The 18,081-nt window shown below is 43.2% G+C and overlaps 1 protein-coding gene across 1 annotated transcript; it reads left to right on the top strand.

Moving 5' to 3' along the window:
* Positions 1 to 1,006: 1,006 nt before the first annotated feature.
* LOC116363581 (low-density lipoprotein receptor-like) lies at positions 1,007 to 14,971 on the top strand. Its single transcript, XM_031817170.1, has 4 exons — positions 1,007 to 1,173; positions 2,756 to 2,885; positions 2,994 to 3,187; positions 14,750 to 14,971. Exons 1-4 carry the CDS (start codon positions 1,021 to 1,023, stop codon positions 14,969 to 14,971), a joined length of 699 nt encoding a protein of 232 aa, XP_031673030.1. The 5' UTR covers positions 1,007 to 1,020.
* Positions 14,972 to 18,081: the final 3,110 nt, after the last annotated feature.

Here is an 18,081-nt window from a genome sequence, read left to right as displayed (position 1 = left end):
TGCCGTATGGGTTCTAGACTGTGCAAGGATGGTAGAGAGTGTGTCCTGCACAGCCATGTTGTGATGGAGAGGTGGACTGTAAGGAGGATCAGATGAGGCAGGACTGTGAGCTCCCTCTGCAAAGCAGGTCAGAAGCGCACCTCTTTATCTGGTGTAATGTGTTTAATCACAAGTGGCCAGTTTCAGCACAAATCCATCCATTCATATCAATGTCCTTAGGTCAGTTCCAGTGTACTCATTGGTTTGTTAGGTCAGGTCCAGTGTGCTCATTGGTTCCTACCTCAGGTCAGTTCCAGTGTGCTCATGGGAAGAAGTGTATCGACCAGCAGCAGATGTGTGATGGAAAGGCACAGTGCCAGGACCGTTCTGATGAAATGGACTGCTTCAAGCCCACCAAGAGCTGCAGTCATCGCTGGTGACAACAATAGCCGCTGTATCCCAGAAACCTTCTCTGTGATGGAGAGAGAGACTGTGCGGACGGCTCTGATGAGGAAGGCTGTGGTGAGACACTGCTGAATCACTTGGACAGTTGGTACAGAAGGATGAGGAGTCTCTTTAAATGAATCTAATGTAACCTCTCTCCCTAGATTCTAACAAGGCCCTTCCTCCTGTCCTGCCAACTCTGGCTCAGACCGTCCCAGTCCATCAGTGAGGTGTCGGGGCTCAACTTTGTGCATCTCCCAAACTCAGCTGTGTGACACATTGAGAGACTGCCCTGATGGTTTTGATGAGGAGTTTCCATTTTAATGGGTGTTTAGAGCCCATTTCCACTGATGTGGTTCCACTTTGTTTAGAACCCATTTCCACTGATGTGGTTCCACTTAGTTTAGAACCCATTTCCACTGATGTGGTTCCATGTTGTTTAGAACCCATTTCCACCTTGTTCTGAACCCGTTTCTACTTCGTTTTTTTTGCAATCATTGCTCTCCTCTGCTTCTGCCATCTTCGCTCTCCTCCCAGTGGCAAAGCTTTGTGGCCAGCAGCACAGTGTGTGTCTGAGGCTCTCCGTGTGTGACGGCCATGCTGACTGTGGAGACCATTCTGACGAGGTGGGCTGTGCCAAACCCCCCCACTGTCCCCCGGAGCGCCGCTGCCCAAACAGCCATGAATGGTCTTGTGGAGGAATGGCTGTGTGATGGGGAACAGGACTGCCAGGACGGTTCAGACGAGATGGTGAGGAACCCGCCTAATATTAACCTTCAATTTAAAATGATTGTGCACAACATTTATATACTTGCTCACAGCCAGATGAATTCATGGATACCACTTTTATGGCTCCATGACCAGTATTAAGGAAGTCCAAGGTACAGTGCCTTGCGAAAGTATTCGGCCCCCTGAACTTTGCGACCTTTTGCCACATTTCAGGCTTCAAACATAAAGATATAAAACTGTATTTTTTTGTGAAGAATCAACAACAAGTGGGACACAATCATGAAGTGGAATGACATTTATTGGATATTTCAAACTTTTTTTAACAAATCAAAAACTGAAATTGGGCGTTGCAAAATTATTCAGACCCCTTAAGTTAATACTTTGTAGCGCCACCTTTTGCTGCGATTACAGCTGTAAGTCGCTTGGGGTATGTCTATCAGTTTTGCACATCGAGAGACTGACATTTTTTCCCATTCCTCCTTGCAAAACCGCTCGAGCTCAGTGAGGTTGGATGGAGAGCATTTGTGAACAGCAGTTTTCAGTTCTTTCCACAGATTCTCGATTGGATTCAGGTCTGGACTTATTTTTTTAAATTTTTGAACCATTCCATTGTAGATTTTGCTTTATGTTTTGGATCATTGTCTTGTTGGAAGACAAATCTCCGTCCCAGTCTCAGGTCTTTTGCAGACTCCATCAGGTTTTAGTGTGTCTCCCAGGTGGCTTGTGGCAAACTTTAAACAACACTTTTTATGGATGTCCTTTAAGAAATGGCTTTCTTCTTGCCACTCTTCCATAAAGGCCAGATTTGTGCAATATACGACTGATTGTTGTCCTATGGACAGAGTCTCCCACCTCAGCTGTAGATCTCTGCAGTTCATCCAGAGTGATCATGGGCCTCTTGGCTGCATCTCTGATCAGTCTTCTCCTTGTATGAGCTGAAAATTTAGAGGGACGGCCAGGTCTTGGTAGATTTGCAGTGGTCTGATACTCCTTCCATTTCAATATTATCGCTTGCACAGTGCTCCTTGATGTTTAAAGCTTGAGAAATCTTTTTGTATCCAAATCCGGCTTTAAACTTCTTCACAACAGTATCTCGACCTGCCTGGTGTGTTCCTTGTTCTTCATGATGCTCTCTGCGCTTTTAACGGACCTCTGAGACTATCACAGTGCAGGTGCATTTATACGGAGACTTGATTACACACAGGTGGATTGTATTTATCATCATTAGTCATTTAGGTCAACATTGGATCATTCAGAGATCCTCACTCAACTTCTGGAGAGTTTGCTGCACTGAAAGTAAAGGGGCTGAATAATTTTGCACGCCCAATTTTTCTGTTTTTGATTTGTTAAAGTTTGAAATATCCAATAAATGTCGTTCCTCTTCATGATTGTGTCCCACTTGTTGATTCTTCACAAAAAAAGTTTTTTATCTTTGTTTGAAGCCTGAAATGTGGCAAAAGGTCGCAAAGTTAAAGGGGGCCGAATACTTTCGCAAGGCACTGTAGTTTTGGAAACCAATACAAACTAGCATGCTAGGTTAATTTCCATAATCTCACACAATCAATTTACCTTAACCCATCTCTAAATTCTGGGTAAACTTCAGAATTGTAAGGTGTCTCCAGTGACGTGTGGGAAGTTCCAGTGGAGCTGTGTCTCTAAGACCCAGTGTATCCCTGCAACCTGGAGGTGTGATGGACAGAAGGACTGTGAGGACTACAGTGACGAGGCCGGATGTGAGCTTACACAAAGGGTTATGGTTACATTTGTAGTTGGCCAGGTGAAGTGCTCCAACCAGCTGTGGTAGTGGAGAGTGTGTGGACCAGTCTGTTGTTTTACTGTAGGTGACAAGTTGAAGTGCTCCAACCAGCTTTACCAGTGTGGTAGTGGAGAGTGTGTGGACCATTCCCTGCTGTGTGACCACATCATCAACTGTCCTGATGGATCTGACGAGGGGCACGGTTGTTCCACCAATAACTGCTCCAGCCCTGGGACCCCCCAATGTGACCAGCACTGTGTCAGCACCCCTTACGGACCGGTTCGTACCCCAACCCAGGGTTTTCAAAACCCGGTCCTGCGTAATACTACATTTAACAACACTTTTCACAACATATTGTGTACCCTCAGGACACTACTCTACTACCACATCTACAAAACAAAATCCATGTTACGTGTGGGTAGAGTACGTGTTAGTATGCTTGTGACCCTTAAAGTCCCCGCTGTTCCATAAGTTTCATTTTTATCTGTTTAAAATCTGATTCTACTGCTTGCATCAGTTAACTGATGTGGAATAGAGTTCCATGTAGTCATGGCTTTATGTAGTACTGTGCGCCTCCCATAGTCTGTTCTGGACTTGGGGACTGTGAAGAGACCTCTGGTGGCATGCCTTGTGGATTATGCATGGCTGTCTGAGCTGTCTGCTAGTATTTTAAACAGACACCGATTTTGTAATTTGACAGCCAAACACACGACTGGGCAGTAGTCCAGGTGAGACAAAACTAGGGCCTGTAGTACCTGCCTTGATAGTTAAGGCCGAGCAGTGCTTTTTTATGGACACACTTCTCCCCATCTTAGCTACTTTTGTATCAATATGTTTGAAAATGACAGTTTACAATAGTTTGACTCAAAGCAGTTTAGTCACCTTAACTTGCTTTTAGTTTGAAATATTTAGGACTAACTTATTTCTTGCCACCCATTCTGAAACTAACGGCAGCTCTTTAAGGGTTGCAGAGATTTCACTCGCTGTAGTAATATCAAGGACAACAACCACCTGAGCCGTTGCTTATTCACCCCGTTAACATCCAGAAGGCAAGATGGCATCGCAGTGCAGATGTGTTTTGTTTTCCTCTCTTACTTTTTTTTTTTTTTTTTTGTATATATTCCAATTAGTTTTTCAATTTTCCATTTTTTAATTAAATAAACCTTCCGGTAACCGCCTCACTCAATGTGACACCAATCCGCAATTTCTTTAGACCCTATAGCCAAAACTTTCATCAGAAGGTTGCCAGCTAATTAGTTAAGTTACTAGCCATTTAGTCATTGTTAGCCACTGCTAGCGGCCTTTACCCTCTGCTCAGGCACCAGCTGTTTTTTTTTAGCCTGGATAATACCTGCCAGCCTCGGACTGTTTCTCCACTACAACGCCAGATTTCTGCCATAAACCTTGGACCATTGATCATCACAGCTAGCTGCCACTGAGTGACCCAGCCCTGAAGTTAGCCCTGAGCCAGACTCATCTCCCGGCTAGCAAACAAAATTACCACAACTACAATACCTCTTTCGCCATCTGGCCATATCCCTTCGTACCACCCACGACTGGTCCGCAGATGTAATTTCATCAGCTGTGCCTTCAACCTCACCCAGTATAATCAGCATGTCCAGAGATGCAACTGCTCTTATCACTCATTGCCTGGGTTTACCTCCACTGTACCCGCACCCCACCATACCCCTGTCTGTACATTATGCCTTGAATCTATTCTACCACGCCCAGAAATCTGCTCCTTTTATTCTGTCCCCAACGCACTAGACAACCAGTTTTGCTAGCCTTTAGCTGTACCCTCATCCTACTCCTCTGTTCCTCGGGTGATGTGGAGGCTAATCCAGAGCCCTGCGTGTCGAATATACATTGGTTTCATGCATGTTACATCAGAAGCCTCCTCTCTAACTTTGTTTTACTTACTGCTTTTGCACACTTCGCCAACCCTGATGTCCTTGCCGTGTCTGAATCCTGGTTCAGGAAGGCCACCCAAAATTCAGAATTCCATACCAAACTACAACATTTTCCATCAAGATTGCAAATCCTTCCCCTTTGGCAGTTATATCTACTGCAGAGAGCTTGCAAAGTTCTGTCATACTTTCCAGGTCTATGCTCACAGTTCGCACCTCTAATTGAAAAAATTAATCCAGAAATAAGTATCTTGCCGCCTGTTCTAGACCCCCCTCAGCTCCCAGCTGTGCCCTGGACACCATATGTGAATTGATTGCCCCACATCTGTCTTCAGAGTTCATTCGTTCTGACCTTAACTGGGATATGCTTAACACCCCAGTAGTCCTACAATCTAAGCTAGATGCCCTCAATCTCAAACACATTATCAAGGAAACCACCAGGTAGAACCCTAAATCAGAAAACATGGGCACCCTCATAGATATTATCCTGACCAACTTGCCCTCCAAATACCTATGCAGTTTTCAATGAGGATGTCAGCAGTCATTGCCTGCAAAACTAAAATGTTTTGATACTAAAGTCCATGGAGAACAAGAGCACCTCCTCCCAGCTGCCCACTGCATCGAGCCTAGGTGGCACGGTCACCACCGATAAATCCATGATAATCAATTTCAATAAGCATTTCTCTACGGCTGGCCATGCTTTCCTCCTGGCTACCCCAACTGCCCGCAACCCCTATTACCAGTCTGTTCAACCTCTCTTTTTCTCCGAGATCCCTAAAGATTGGAAAGCTGCTTCGGTCATCCCCCTCTTCAAAGGGTGAGACACTCTAGACCCAAACTGTTAGACCCATCATCCTGCCCTGGCTTTCTAAAGTCTTGAAAGCCAAGTTAATAAACAGATCACTGACCATTTGGAATCCCTCTATCTTCTCCACTGTGCAATCCGGTTTCTGAGCTGGTCGCGGGTGCACCTCAGCCATGCTCAAGGTCTTAAACTAAATCATAACCGCCATTGATAAAAGACCGTACTGTGCAGCTGTATTCATCGACCTGGCCAAGGCATTCAACTGTCAAATTATTCTTATCGGCAGACTCAATAGCCTTGGTTTCTCAAATGACTGCCGCGCCTGGTTCACCAACTACTTCGCAGACAGTTCAGACCTCTGACAGTCTATGGGGGTACCACAGGGTTCAATTCTCGGGCCGACTCTTCTGTATATATCAATGATGCTCTTGCTGTGGGTGATTCCCTGTTCCACCTCTACGCAGACTACACCATTCTGTATACTTCTGGCCCTTCTTTGGACACTGTAAACTAACCTCCAAAAGAGCTTCAATGCCATACAACACTCTTTCTGTGGCCTCCAACTGCTCTAACATGCTAGCATCACCAAATGCATGCTTTTAAACCGTTTGCCTGCACCCGCCCGACTGACTAGCATCACTACTCTGGACGGTTCAGACTTACACTGGAGACTTACATTTCCCTCACTAAACATCAGCTAACTGACTGCTGCAGCTGTACATAAGCAATCTGTAAATAGCCCATCCAATCAACCTACCTCATCCCCATATTGTTTTATTTACTTTGCTGCTCTTTTGCACACCAGTATCACTACTTGCACACCATCTGCTCATCTATCACTCCAGTGTTAATCTGCTAATTGTAATTACTTTGCTACTATGGCCTATTTATTGCCTTACCACCTCATGCCATTTGCACACACTGTATATAGACACTCAACTAGCTTACCTGGTAAATAAATGTGAAATACATTTTTTTAAAGTCAGTATAGGTGCATCAAAGCTGGGGCCGAGACTGAAAAACAGCTTCCATCTCAAGACGGTTAAACAGCAATTACTAGCACAGAAAGGCTACTGCCTACATACATGCTCAAAATAATTGGCCACTTTATTAAATGGATCACTAGTCACTTTAATAATGTTTACATATCTTGCATCACTCTTCTCATATGTATATATTGTATTTTATACCATCTACTGCATCTTGCCTATGCCGCTCTGCATCCCTCATCCATATTTTTATATTTATGTATTCTTATTCCACACACTTACTTTGTGTTAGGTATTACTGCATTGGCAGAACTAGAAGCACAAGCATTTTGCTACAGTTGTGTTAACATCTTCCTTTAAAGAACTCTGATAGACAGCTAACTTTTTATCCACTATATAGCAGGGGTTGTAAGCATAAAACAAGTTTATCCAGCAGCGGACTGTGATAGATAATGTCAAAAGCTGCACAGAAGTCTAACAAAGTAGCAGCCACAATCTTTTATCATACATTTCTCTCAGCCAATCAGTCATTTTTGTAAGTGGCATGTATGTTGTATGCCTTTCCCTACAAGCATGCTGAAAGTATGTAATTTTTTTTACTGTAGAATAGCATAGTAAACTTTTGATTTGACTAGATACAAAGGTTTGTTAACGGGCTATCTGAGCCAGTAAAGGGGGCTTTACTATTTTGGGGTCGCGGAATTACTCTTGCTTCCCTCTAGGAATGAGGGCACACTATCTTGTAGGCTTAGATTGAAGATATGGCAAATAGGAGTGGCAATATCATCCAGTTATCCTCAGTTTCCATCCAAATTGTATTGGTCACATTCACATGTAGGTGTTGCGGGTGTAGAGAAATGCTTGTGTTCCTAGCTCCAGCACTGCAGTAATATCTAACAATTCACAACTATACACACAGATCTGAAAGAAAAATAATGGATTAAAGACCTATATGAATACTAGAATGAGCAACGTTGGAGTCCGGAGTGTAAATATGGGTGGTTAGAAGGGGCTGTATGAGACAGTATGTGGATATACAAAATATTTTATCTGTAGAATAGTGTGTGTATACAACAATAGTTGAACAGGATGGCATTGATTTAAAATACAGTATATACATATGAAATGAGTACAACAGTATGTGAACATTAAAGTGATCAGTGTTCCATTACCAGGGATTCCATGTCTATGTATAAGAAGCCTCTGTAGGGTTGAGTAAGTGGGTGTTGACAATGACTAAGTTCAGGGCAGGGTACTGGTTGGACGCCGGCTAGTGATGGCTATTTAAGCGTAATGGCTTTGATGTTTTTCAGTCTCTTGGGCCCAGCTTTGATGAACCTGTACTGACCTTGCGGGGTGAACAGGCCATGGCTCGGGTGGTTGTCCTTGATATTCTTTTCTGGCCTTCCTGTGATGTCGGGTGCTGTAGGTAGCCCACGGTGATGCGTTGGGCAGACCGCACCACCCTCTGGAGAGCCCTGCTGTTGTGGGTGGTATAGTTGCGGTACCAGGCGGTGATATAGCCCGACAGGATGCTCTCTATTGCGCAGCTGTAAGTTTGTTTTAGGTGACAAGCCAAATTTCTTCAGCCTCTTGAGGTTGAAGAGGAGCTGTTGCGCCTTCACCACACTGTGGACCATTTCAGTTTGTCAGTGATGTGTACACTGAGGAACTTTAAGCCTTTCACCTTCTCCACTGCCGCCCGTTGATGTGGATGGGGGAGTGCTATATCTGAAGTCCCCCATCGTCTCCTTGACGTTGAGAGGTTCTTTTCCTGGCACCACTTCACCAGTACCTTCACCTACTCCCTGTAGGCTGTCGTCCTTTGTTGGTAATCAGGCCTACTACTGTTGTCTGCAAACTTGATGATTGCGTTGAAGGTGTGAGTGGCCATGCAGTCATGGCTGAGCAGAGTACATGAGAGGGCTGAGCAGAGTACAGGAGGGGTCCCCTGTGTTGAGGATCAGCGTTGTCCTACCTTCACCACCTGGGGGTGGTCCATCAGCAAGTCCAGGACCCAGTTGCACAGGGCGGGGTTCAGACTCAGGGCCCCGAGCTTAATGAGCTTAGAGGATAAGCTGAACCCCACCCTGGACTTGCTGACGGACCAATATCCTATGATGTTGAAGGCTGAGCTGTCGTCAATGAACAGCATTTTTACATACAATACCAGCTTAAGTCAATTGTGTGGTGACAAGGTAGGGTTGGTATTCAGAAGATAGCCCTATTTGGTAAAAGATCAAGTCCATATTATGGCAAGAACAGCTCAAATAAGCAAAGAGAAACAACAGTCCATTACTTTAAGACATGAAGGTCAGTCAATCTGGGAAATGTCAAGTATTTAGCACAGTGATGAAACTGGCTCTCACGAGGACCACCACAGGAAAGGAAGACCCAGAGTTACCTATGCTGCAGAGGACAAGTTCATTAGTTACCAGCCTCGGATATTGCAGCCCAAATAAATGCTTGAGTTCAATTTAACAGACCTAGCTCAACATCAACTGTTCAGAGGACACTGCATGAATCAGGCCTTCATGTACAAATTGCTGCAAAGAAACCACTAAACGACACCAATAAGAATGAGATTTGATTGTGCCAAGCAACATGAGCAATGGACATTAGTGGTGGAATTTTGTCCTTTGGTCGGAGTCCAAATTTGAGATTTTTGGTTCCAACCGCTGTCAGACAGTAGGTGAACAGATTTTCTCCACGTGTAGAGAATTTCACTACACTCGCATTAACATCTGCTAAACATGTGTGTATGACACACAAAATTTGATTTGTTTTTTCCCCACCCTGAAGCATGGAGGTGTGATGTGGGGGTACTTTGCAGCTGACAATTATTTAGAAAGGGCTATTTTACCAAGGAGAGTGATGGTGTGCTGCATCAGATGACCCGGCCTCCACACTCACCCAACCTCAACCCAATTGAGATGGTTTGGGATGAGATGGACCTCAGAGTGAAGGAAAAGCCGCAAACAAGTGCTCATATGTGGGAAGTCCAAGACTGTTGGATAATCATTCTTCATGAAGCTGGTTGAGTGAATGCGAAGACTGCAAAGCTGTCAAGGTAAAGGGTGACTACTTTGAAGAATCTAATGTAAAATGCTTGGGGGGTTACAACCGTTTTGATGGATTCACTATTCTACAATGTAGAAAAAAGTAAAGAAATACCCTTGAATGAGTAGGTGTCCAAACTTTTGACTGGTACTGGAAGTATTCCTCTTGTCCAGATTGGATATGGCCATTTGCAAGTAATGGCGATTGCATCTTTTAGGACGGTATGCAAATTGAAGTGTCTAGGGTGTCGGGTATGGTGGAGGCTACGGGATGATAATCATTTAGTTACCTTTTGTTTTCTTGGGTACAGGAACAATGGTGGACATCTTGAATTAAATGGGGACAGCAGACTGGGCTAAGTAGAGATTTAATATGTCTGTAAACACTCCAGCCAGTTAGTCTCTGAGGATGCGGCTAGGGATGTCTGGGCTGCCAGCCATGCAAGGGTTAACACGCTTTAATGTCTTACTCACGTCGGCCACGGAGAATGAGAGCCAACAATCCTCGAGAGGCCTGTGTCAGTGGTGCCATGTTATCCTCAGAGGGTGAAGAAGGCGTTTAACATGTCCTGGAGCAAGACGTCGGTGTCCGACGTGGCTGGTTTCCCCTTTGTAATCCGTGATTGTCTGGGGTCCCTGCTACATATGTCTGAGCTGTTCAATAGGGACAGTAATAATGTACTTTGCACACGAACCACCGTCTGTTTGGAGTAAAATCATGAATGTATTTGGTTCTTAGTGTATGTCTCCTACAGGGCCTTGGAAAGGGGTTGGTTGGGCCTTTCCACGGCACACTTGTAACGTTCTGATTGTCCAAAAGGGGTCCCCATCCATCTGTTCTTCCATTCACTCTGGAAAATGAGTCATTGTAGATGAGCTAGCCAGCCGTGTCAATGGTTCCTAGTGGGGTGTTGAGTAGTAGAATGGTCCCACTTAAATGAACTTTTCTGGATACTTAGGGCAGCTAATCAAATCAAATCAAATCAAATCAAATTTATTTATATAGCCCTTCGTACATCAGCTGATATCTCAAAGTGCTGTACAGAAACCCAGCCTAAAACCCCAAACAGCAAGCAATGCAGGTGTAGAAGCACGGTGGCTAGGAAAAACTCCCTAGAAAGGCCAAAACCTAGGAAGAAACCTAGAGAGGAACCAGGTTATGTGGGGTGGCCAGTCCTCTTCTGGCTGTGCCGGGTGGAGATTATAACAGAACATGGCCAAGATGTTCAAATGTTCATAAATGACCAGCATGGTCGAAACTGGAGCAGCAGCATGGCCAGGTGGACTGGGGACAGCAAGGAGTCATCATGTCAGGTAGTCCTGGGGCATGGTCCTAGGGCTCAGGTCCTCCGAGAGAGAAAGAAAGAGAAGGAGAGAATTAGAGAACGCACACTTAGATTCACACAGGACACCGAATAGGACAGGAGAAGTACTCCAGATATAACAAACTGACCCCAGCCCCCCGACACATAAACTACTGCAGCATAAATACTGCTTTACCAGTGATTTGTCCGGGAGGTGAGCTTCTCGCCTCTACCTCATTGAGATTTCAGAGTTAAAACCGCTTTAGACGTGAGCTGCAGCTCGACGCCTTTCTGGTCTAGGTTAATTAACACATTTTATACAGTTCTTCAAAAGGGGCAGTTCATGAGGCTGACATGCCATCTGACCTTTCTCAAGGGGGTGGTGACTACTTACTTGTACAAAGTTATAGAAAAGTTTCTAAGAGGAAGTTGATCATATTATCAACAAAAACACATTGTTCATATTTTACACAACAGAGGATGGACACTTCACACAGTGTGTGTATACGTTTCAAGTCACAGTATTTCCTCTATTTTTAATGGCATCACAAAATAAGCAAATGTTACTCACCACCTGGATTCGGTCTTATGTAGCAATGTGAAATTGTTTTTGGAAAGCAAATCTGCTTTGAAAGTTGTAAACTCAACTTGTAAACCCAATTGAGAAAATGGTCTTTGAATGTTTTGGTATCTAGTGAAAGGCTCTGTCTACACCATTAAGCATCGTTCACATCCTCTTAAGCTTTATCCCCACCATCCCGTTTTGCTCTTGGAGCGCACATTTGACGCTCTGGCCGATGATTTGTTTACCTCTGGATAACATAAACAGCCTAAACCGCTCTGCTGGCAACAATTTCATTACGCTTTTTTGCAGACGTTTACTGACCGCGGCCATATTCAATGGGTGCTGTAGACATGTCACATAATGTAAGCTAACGAAGCAGCCAGCTAACATTAGCTAGTTAAACAACAATGAATGAAGTGGCAACAATTCCACAGTGCTGGGAGCAAACCAACCAGGTCCAATGTGAGCTAGCTAACATTAGGCTCTAACTAGAAAAGCAAACGGCTCTGGGAAACAAGTAATGCCAGCCAACATTAGCTAACAGTCACTTTATCTTGAAATGAAACCACTTTGTCGGAATTAGAAAACGTGTATCCGAATGTAGCTAGCTGTCTTACCTGTATACATCAACATGCATCATGGACGTGTTTATCAGGAATGCAATACCACGGTTGCCCTTAGTTTGAAGATATAATCTGAAGACTGGTTTTCTACGTCTCCTTAGCTATCATACTCTAATTCCAATGATTTCAAAACGTGATCCTCAGAAAATGGAGAGCAACACTTATGCAGCTCCACTACTTTAAAAAGAAACTGCATTAGACAGGATTATCAAGTCTGACGAACTCAAATAAAGTCTTCAATATGGCAGACAAATCTGAATGCCTCTCTTGGCATGTCCAGCCCACTCATCTCAGCCAATCATGGCTAATGGGAAGGTTGCTAGCATTGTGGCTTAACCAACAAGGCTCCTAATTTAACAATTTTAATCGTAAGAAAGTTCATGTTCGAATGCAATTACTTCCCAAAGAGATTTGTTCAAATATCTCTCCTGTGAAGTCGTGACTTGCGACATACGCCTAGTTTCCTGAATCGGGTCACATGACATTCTTTAGATCGCCTCTGACCATTCCCCACATTCTGTAAAAAATATTTTGACAGTATTCGCTTTAGAAAGTGTTAGTTTCGGGGGGCGAATGTCTGTAACAAAGGCATATTCCTGTGTGAATTTGGAGAGGAAGATGGCTGAAAGTTCTTGTACTTGATTTACATCGGGGTGTTTGCTGTCACCCCCCCCCCCCCCCCCCCCCACCAGTTCCCCTCTGCGACTGAAAAAGGGTCTGGCTGAATATTTATTTCCAAGCTGATCTGACCTATTTGGATACTTCCAGGACAGTCATGACTCCAGTCACCTTATGCGGTGGTTCGCACATTCAGTTTTGTGCAACTGCTGCCATCTATCCAAAGTTTATGGACTAGGTAGGTTTTAATAGTGAGTGGGAACATACCCTATACACTTCCTGATGAACTCGGTCAGTATAAATATCAAGGTTATTCTGAGGCAACCCGGAACATATCCCAGTCCGCTATATCAAAACAATCTTGAAGATAGGATTCCGATTAGTCAGACCAGGGTTGATATGACCTGCAAGACCACTTGTACTTCCTGTTTGAGTTTCTGCCTATAGGAAGGGAAAATCAGAATGGAGTTTTGATCTGACTTTCCCGAAAGGAAGGGCGGGGGAGGGCCTTGCAGGCATTCCAGAAAGGAGAGTAATAGTGGCCGAGAGTTTTTGAAGAGCGAGTACTACAGGCAATGTGTGAACTTTGGTAGCATTTTCCTCAACCTGCTTTTTTAGACTAGCTAGCTACTAGAAATACGGCCTCAGGATATGTGGTTTCCAGTTTGCACGAAGTCCAGTGTAGTTAATTGAGGGTCATCGTATCTGCTCGAAGGGGAATATATACACTGTGACTATAACCGAAGAGAATTCTCTTGATGGTATATGGTCGGCATTTGATTCTAGGTCGGGTGAATTAATGTACCTGGACTCGCACCATAAGTAGTAATCATGAAACGCACATCAGTCATCTTCCCGGAGAATTCTTTATTCCTGTCTGTGCGACGTATCAAACTTTTTTTTTGTTGTGTCAAATGCAGTATCTGGTTGCTCCTAATTACACACCACAGACCAGCAAATATTCTTTACGTCATAGGAATCAATACAAATGTTTTGTATGCCCTCTTATACACACTATTAGGCCCAGCCTTTGGAACTTAAGCTTTCCTAGATATCGCTACCATATTGTGATCACTACATCCAATGGATTTGGATACTGCTTTAATGCATTAAAGCAGATATCTAAAGCATAATTTAAGATGTGATCAATATATGTTTTCATTCCTGTGCTGTATATCTCCCCTGGTAGGTTTACTGAACCTGAACCAGTTTGCAGGCACTAGTGTGAAGCTTTTTCTTGAGTGGGCAGCTTAATGAAAGCCAGTCAATATTTAGGTCACCCAGAAAATACACCTGTGATAACATATCAAGAATTTTACATGTTATCCAGATACTGGCTGATAACACTTGGTCTATAGCAGCTTCCCACCAGAATGGTATTTAGATGGAGGTAAACCAGTAGCCTTATTACTTCAACAGTATTTAACATGAGATCCTCAACTTTATAGGAATGTGGTTCTGAATATAGACCGCAACACTGCCCCGTTGGCATTTGTCTTTTCGGTAGATGTTATAACCACGGATTGCTACTGTATCATCAACAGTATTATCTTAGTGAGTTTCAGATGGTCAGAATATGAATGTCATCTGTTACTAGCAAGTTATCCGTTTCATGAACCTTGTTTCTTAGGCTACATATGTAAATGTGGGCTATTTATGAGCTGGGCTTAAGTCAATGTAGAGCATCTTCTGTTTCCAGAAGATGTCAGTGATCTATTAAAGTTATTCCAACAGAGCTACAGGAATATTTTAGCTAGGTGTAATGCCTGTAGACTGCAGCCCAACGATGACCCCCGCCACGCCCTAGCTACACACCCTAGACCATGCCACACAACACGCCTTAACCCTAGTCACATGGCCTAGACAATGCCACAAGCCCTAAGCCCCCATGGACTGGTGAGTTAAAACAAAACCCAACTTGTTGGCCTACAGAAGTGTGGCTGTGACATGTGGTCCTTCTGTCTCCTACAGAGGTGCATCTGTGCTGCAGGCTTCCGGCTCCAGGCTAACGGTGTGTCCTGTGTGGATGTTGACGAGTGTAATGAGGTCCTACCACCTGTCTGCAGCCACACCTGCCTTAACACCCGCAGCTCCTTCCTGTGTCGCTGTCACCATGGATATCTGCTGGAACCAAATGGTCACAGCTGCAAGACCCAAGGTACTCCAAATGTGTCTTTGCTTGAAGGTAATTAAGACATTGTTTTAGTGAAATATTTACATTTGTCTGAAGCCAAAAAAGACAGGAAATGCAAAAGCTATTTTGACCTATGCAGAAACTAGGCTTTTCAGAATAAAAGGCTTAACTACTGCTAGAGTACTGAAGCTTAATTAATCTACTATACCTCCACAACAGATGTACTCCCATTGGATGGGTTGATTAGGATTCAAACCTTCTCAAACAGCCTAATACATACTCTTAGTTGGTTTACCCCATTAATGTACCTGGTCATGTAAACATATATTTTTTCATGTTAGACATCATTCCACTCACTTAAACATTATGGGGAGGTTTTCCCAGACACAGATTAAGCCTAGTCTTGGACTAAAAAGCAAGATCAATGGAAAATATCCAGCCAATATAATTTCTAGTCTGGGACTAAGTGAAATCTGTCTGCGAAACCACTCCTTAACCCTACATTTACCCAAGACTAATACATAAACTGACTCAGATGGGAAATGGACAAGGTAGTTGACAGCGTTTTAACATATTTTGAAGCAATACATGGTTAATATTCCTGTTCATTTTTATTTAACTAGGTAAGTAAAACAAGTTATAAACTATGGAGTAATGGAATCTTATGTTGTCTTTAGACTGTTACGCTATGCTCTTTAGACATTTACAAGTTATAGTATTTAAAGCAGAGGTGGCAACACAGACCCTAAATGTGGTGTGGCAAAATTCATACCGGTCTTTTCTGGGGCCTGGAGTTTATCCTGATCGCAATCACCTGGTTGGGTGAAACTTCGGATCCTTTTCGTAGGCTGAGACCAGGTCCAATGCTAACTTTGTTTCTCACTGACATGACCGGGCCAATTGGCAAAAAAATCGACTGACCCTAACAGAATTTTCAGGACATGGCGTAGTTTTTAAAATCTTTGGTCATGCAGGGCCTATGGGTTACCATGCTGTCTCTCTGCAGGGCCTATGGGTTACCATGCTGTCTCTCTGCAGGACCTATGGGTTACCATGCTGTCTCTCTACAGGGCCTATGGGTTACCATGCTGTCTCTCTACAGGGCCTATGGGTTACCATGCTCTCTCTCTACAGGGCCTATGGGTTACCATGCTGTCTGTCTATATTTGCTGCAGCTGTACATAGTCCATCTGTAAATAGCCCATCCAATCTACCTACCTCATCCCCATATTGTGTATTTACTTCACTGCTCTTTTGCACACCAGTATCATTACTTACACACCATCTGCTCATCTATCACTCCAGTGTTAATCTGCTAATTGTAATTACTTTGCTACTATGGCCTATTTATTGCCTTACCACCTCATGCCATTTGTACACATTGTATATATACTTTCTTGTTTATTCCATTTCATTCCACTCTGTTTCTGTCGAACTGCTTTGCTTTATCTTTGGCATGTCGCAGTTGTAAATGATGTTCTCAACTAGCTTACCTGGTGAATTAAAATTAAAAATGTATAAATCAGATATTAAGACTGTTGGGGTCATGCAGGCCCTATAGGTTAGCATGCTTTCTGTTGCTATTCATTTTAAAGGCTATATTTTTAATACATTAATAATTAGTTGGGTGCTTATATTTGTCCTATTACGTGTGTATTAACATGCATGTGTGAAATAATGTGTTTTTTGCCTATCCCAACTCTGACACCCCCTCGGTCACACCCAGGGTCTGCCTTTAACGGCAAACCTGGAGCAATTAGGGTTAGTGCGTTGCTCAAGGGCATGTCAACAATGTTTCGGCTCGCGGATTCAAACAAGTAACTTTCAGGTTACTGACCCAATGCTCTCATCGCTAGGCTACCTGCTGCCACCTTTAGTTATTATGAAGCTGCTTAATTGTATTTAACAAGTCATTAATGTAAGAATTGTACTGTGTTAATTGCATAATTTTATGTTTCTATAGAATGTCATGCCAAAATTTATATCGACCTACCGACAGTAGCCAGAATATTGCTTGTATGGTCACTATTGAAGGCCAACTTTTGTACACTGAACAAATTATCAATGCAAACAATTTAAAATATTTTACTGGGGGTACAGTTGAGGAAATTCAAATATGCATCTGTTGGTCACAGATACCTTAAGGTAGGGGTGTGGATCAGAAAACCAGTATCTAGTGTGAACGCCATTTGCCTCATGCAGCGCTACACATCTTCACATATGGTTGAGCAGGCGGTTGATTGTGGCCTGTGGAATGTTCTCACGCTTCAATGGCTGTGCAAAGTTGCTTGATATTGGCAGGACCTGGAACACGCTGTCATACACATCGATACAGAGCATCCCAAACATGCTCAATGGGTGACATGCCTGAGTATGCAGATCTCTAAAACAATGTAGGTAGCTTATGGTAGAGTAACGTTCAAATCTCTGGCTACAGTTCTGGTGGACATTTCTGCATTCAGCATACCAATTGTAAGCCTCAACTTTATGTGACAACTAAACATTTGTGGTCTTTATTGTCCCCAGCACAAGGTTCCCTTTTGTAATAATCAAAGCTTTTTAATCAGCTTCATGATATGCCACATGATATGGATTATCTTGGCAAAGGAGAAATGTGACTTACTGGCTCAAATCACTCTTATGTAGCAGAATTTTAAATTGTGTCATTTTGCGATGGATAAAAGTAGTCTCAGAGCTACAAAATGCTATATCACACACAGCAGTTGAAGAACAATGGAAAGTATTTCTGCTTTGAAAGTTGTAAACTCACTATAGAGAAAATGGCCTTTGAATGTTTTGGTACTACTGTTGGAGAGCCCTTTGTCTACACCCATTCAGCATTGTTCACACCCTCTTAAGCTTTTAACCCACCCAGCTCTTTAAGGATTAATTTAGTGTTTTGACTAACTTCAGGAAAGCAGCCCTGTAAAGATCTTTATACACTGATTTAAAATGGCTATTGATAACATGTGTATTTTGTGGTTGTGACACAGACTCTTGAAGCTAGGGGACACTATTTAAATTTTTTGAGAAATGACATTCCCAAAGTAAACAGCCTATTTCTCAGGACCAGATGCTAGAATATGCATATAATTGACAGCTTAGGATAGAAAACACTAAAGTTTCCAAAACTGTAAAAATATTGTCTGTGTATAGCAGAACTGATATT

Source organism: Oncorhynchus kisutch, unplaced genomic scaffold (genome assembly GCF_002021735.2).
Source record: "Oncorhynchus kisutch isolate 150728-3 unplaced genomic scaffold, Okis_V2 scaffold952, whole genome shotgun sequence".
Classification (NCBI taxonomy): domain Eukaryota; kingdom Metazoa; phylum Chordata; class Actinopteri; order Salmoniformes; family Salmonidae; genus Oncorhynchus; species Oncorhynchus kisutch.
The sequence above is the reverse complement of the archived record's forward strand: the minus strand, read 5'-3'. Positions and strand labels throughout refer to the sequence as shown.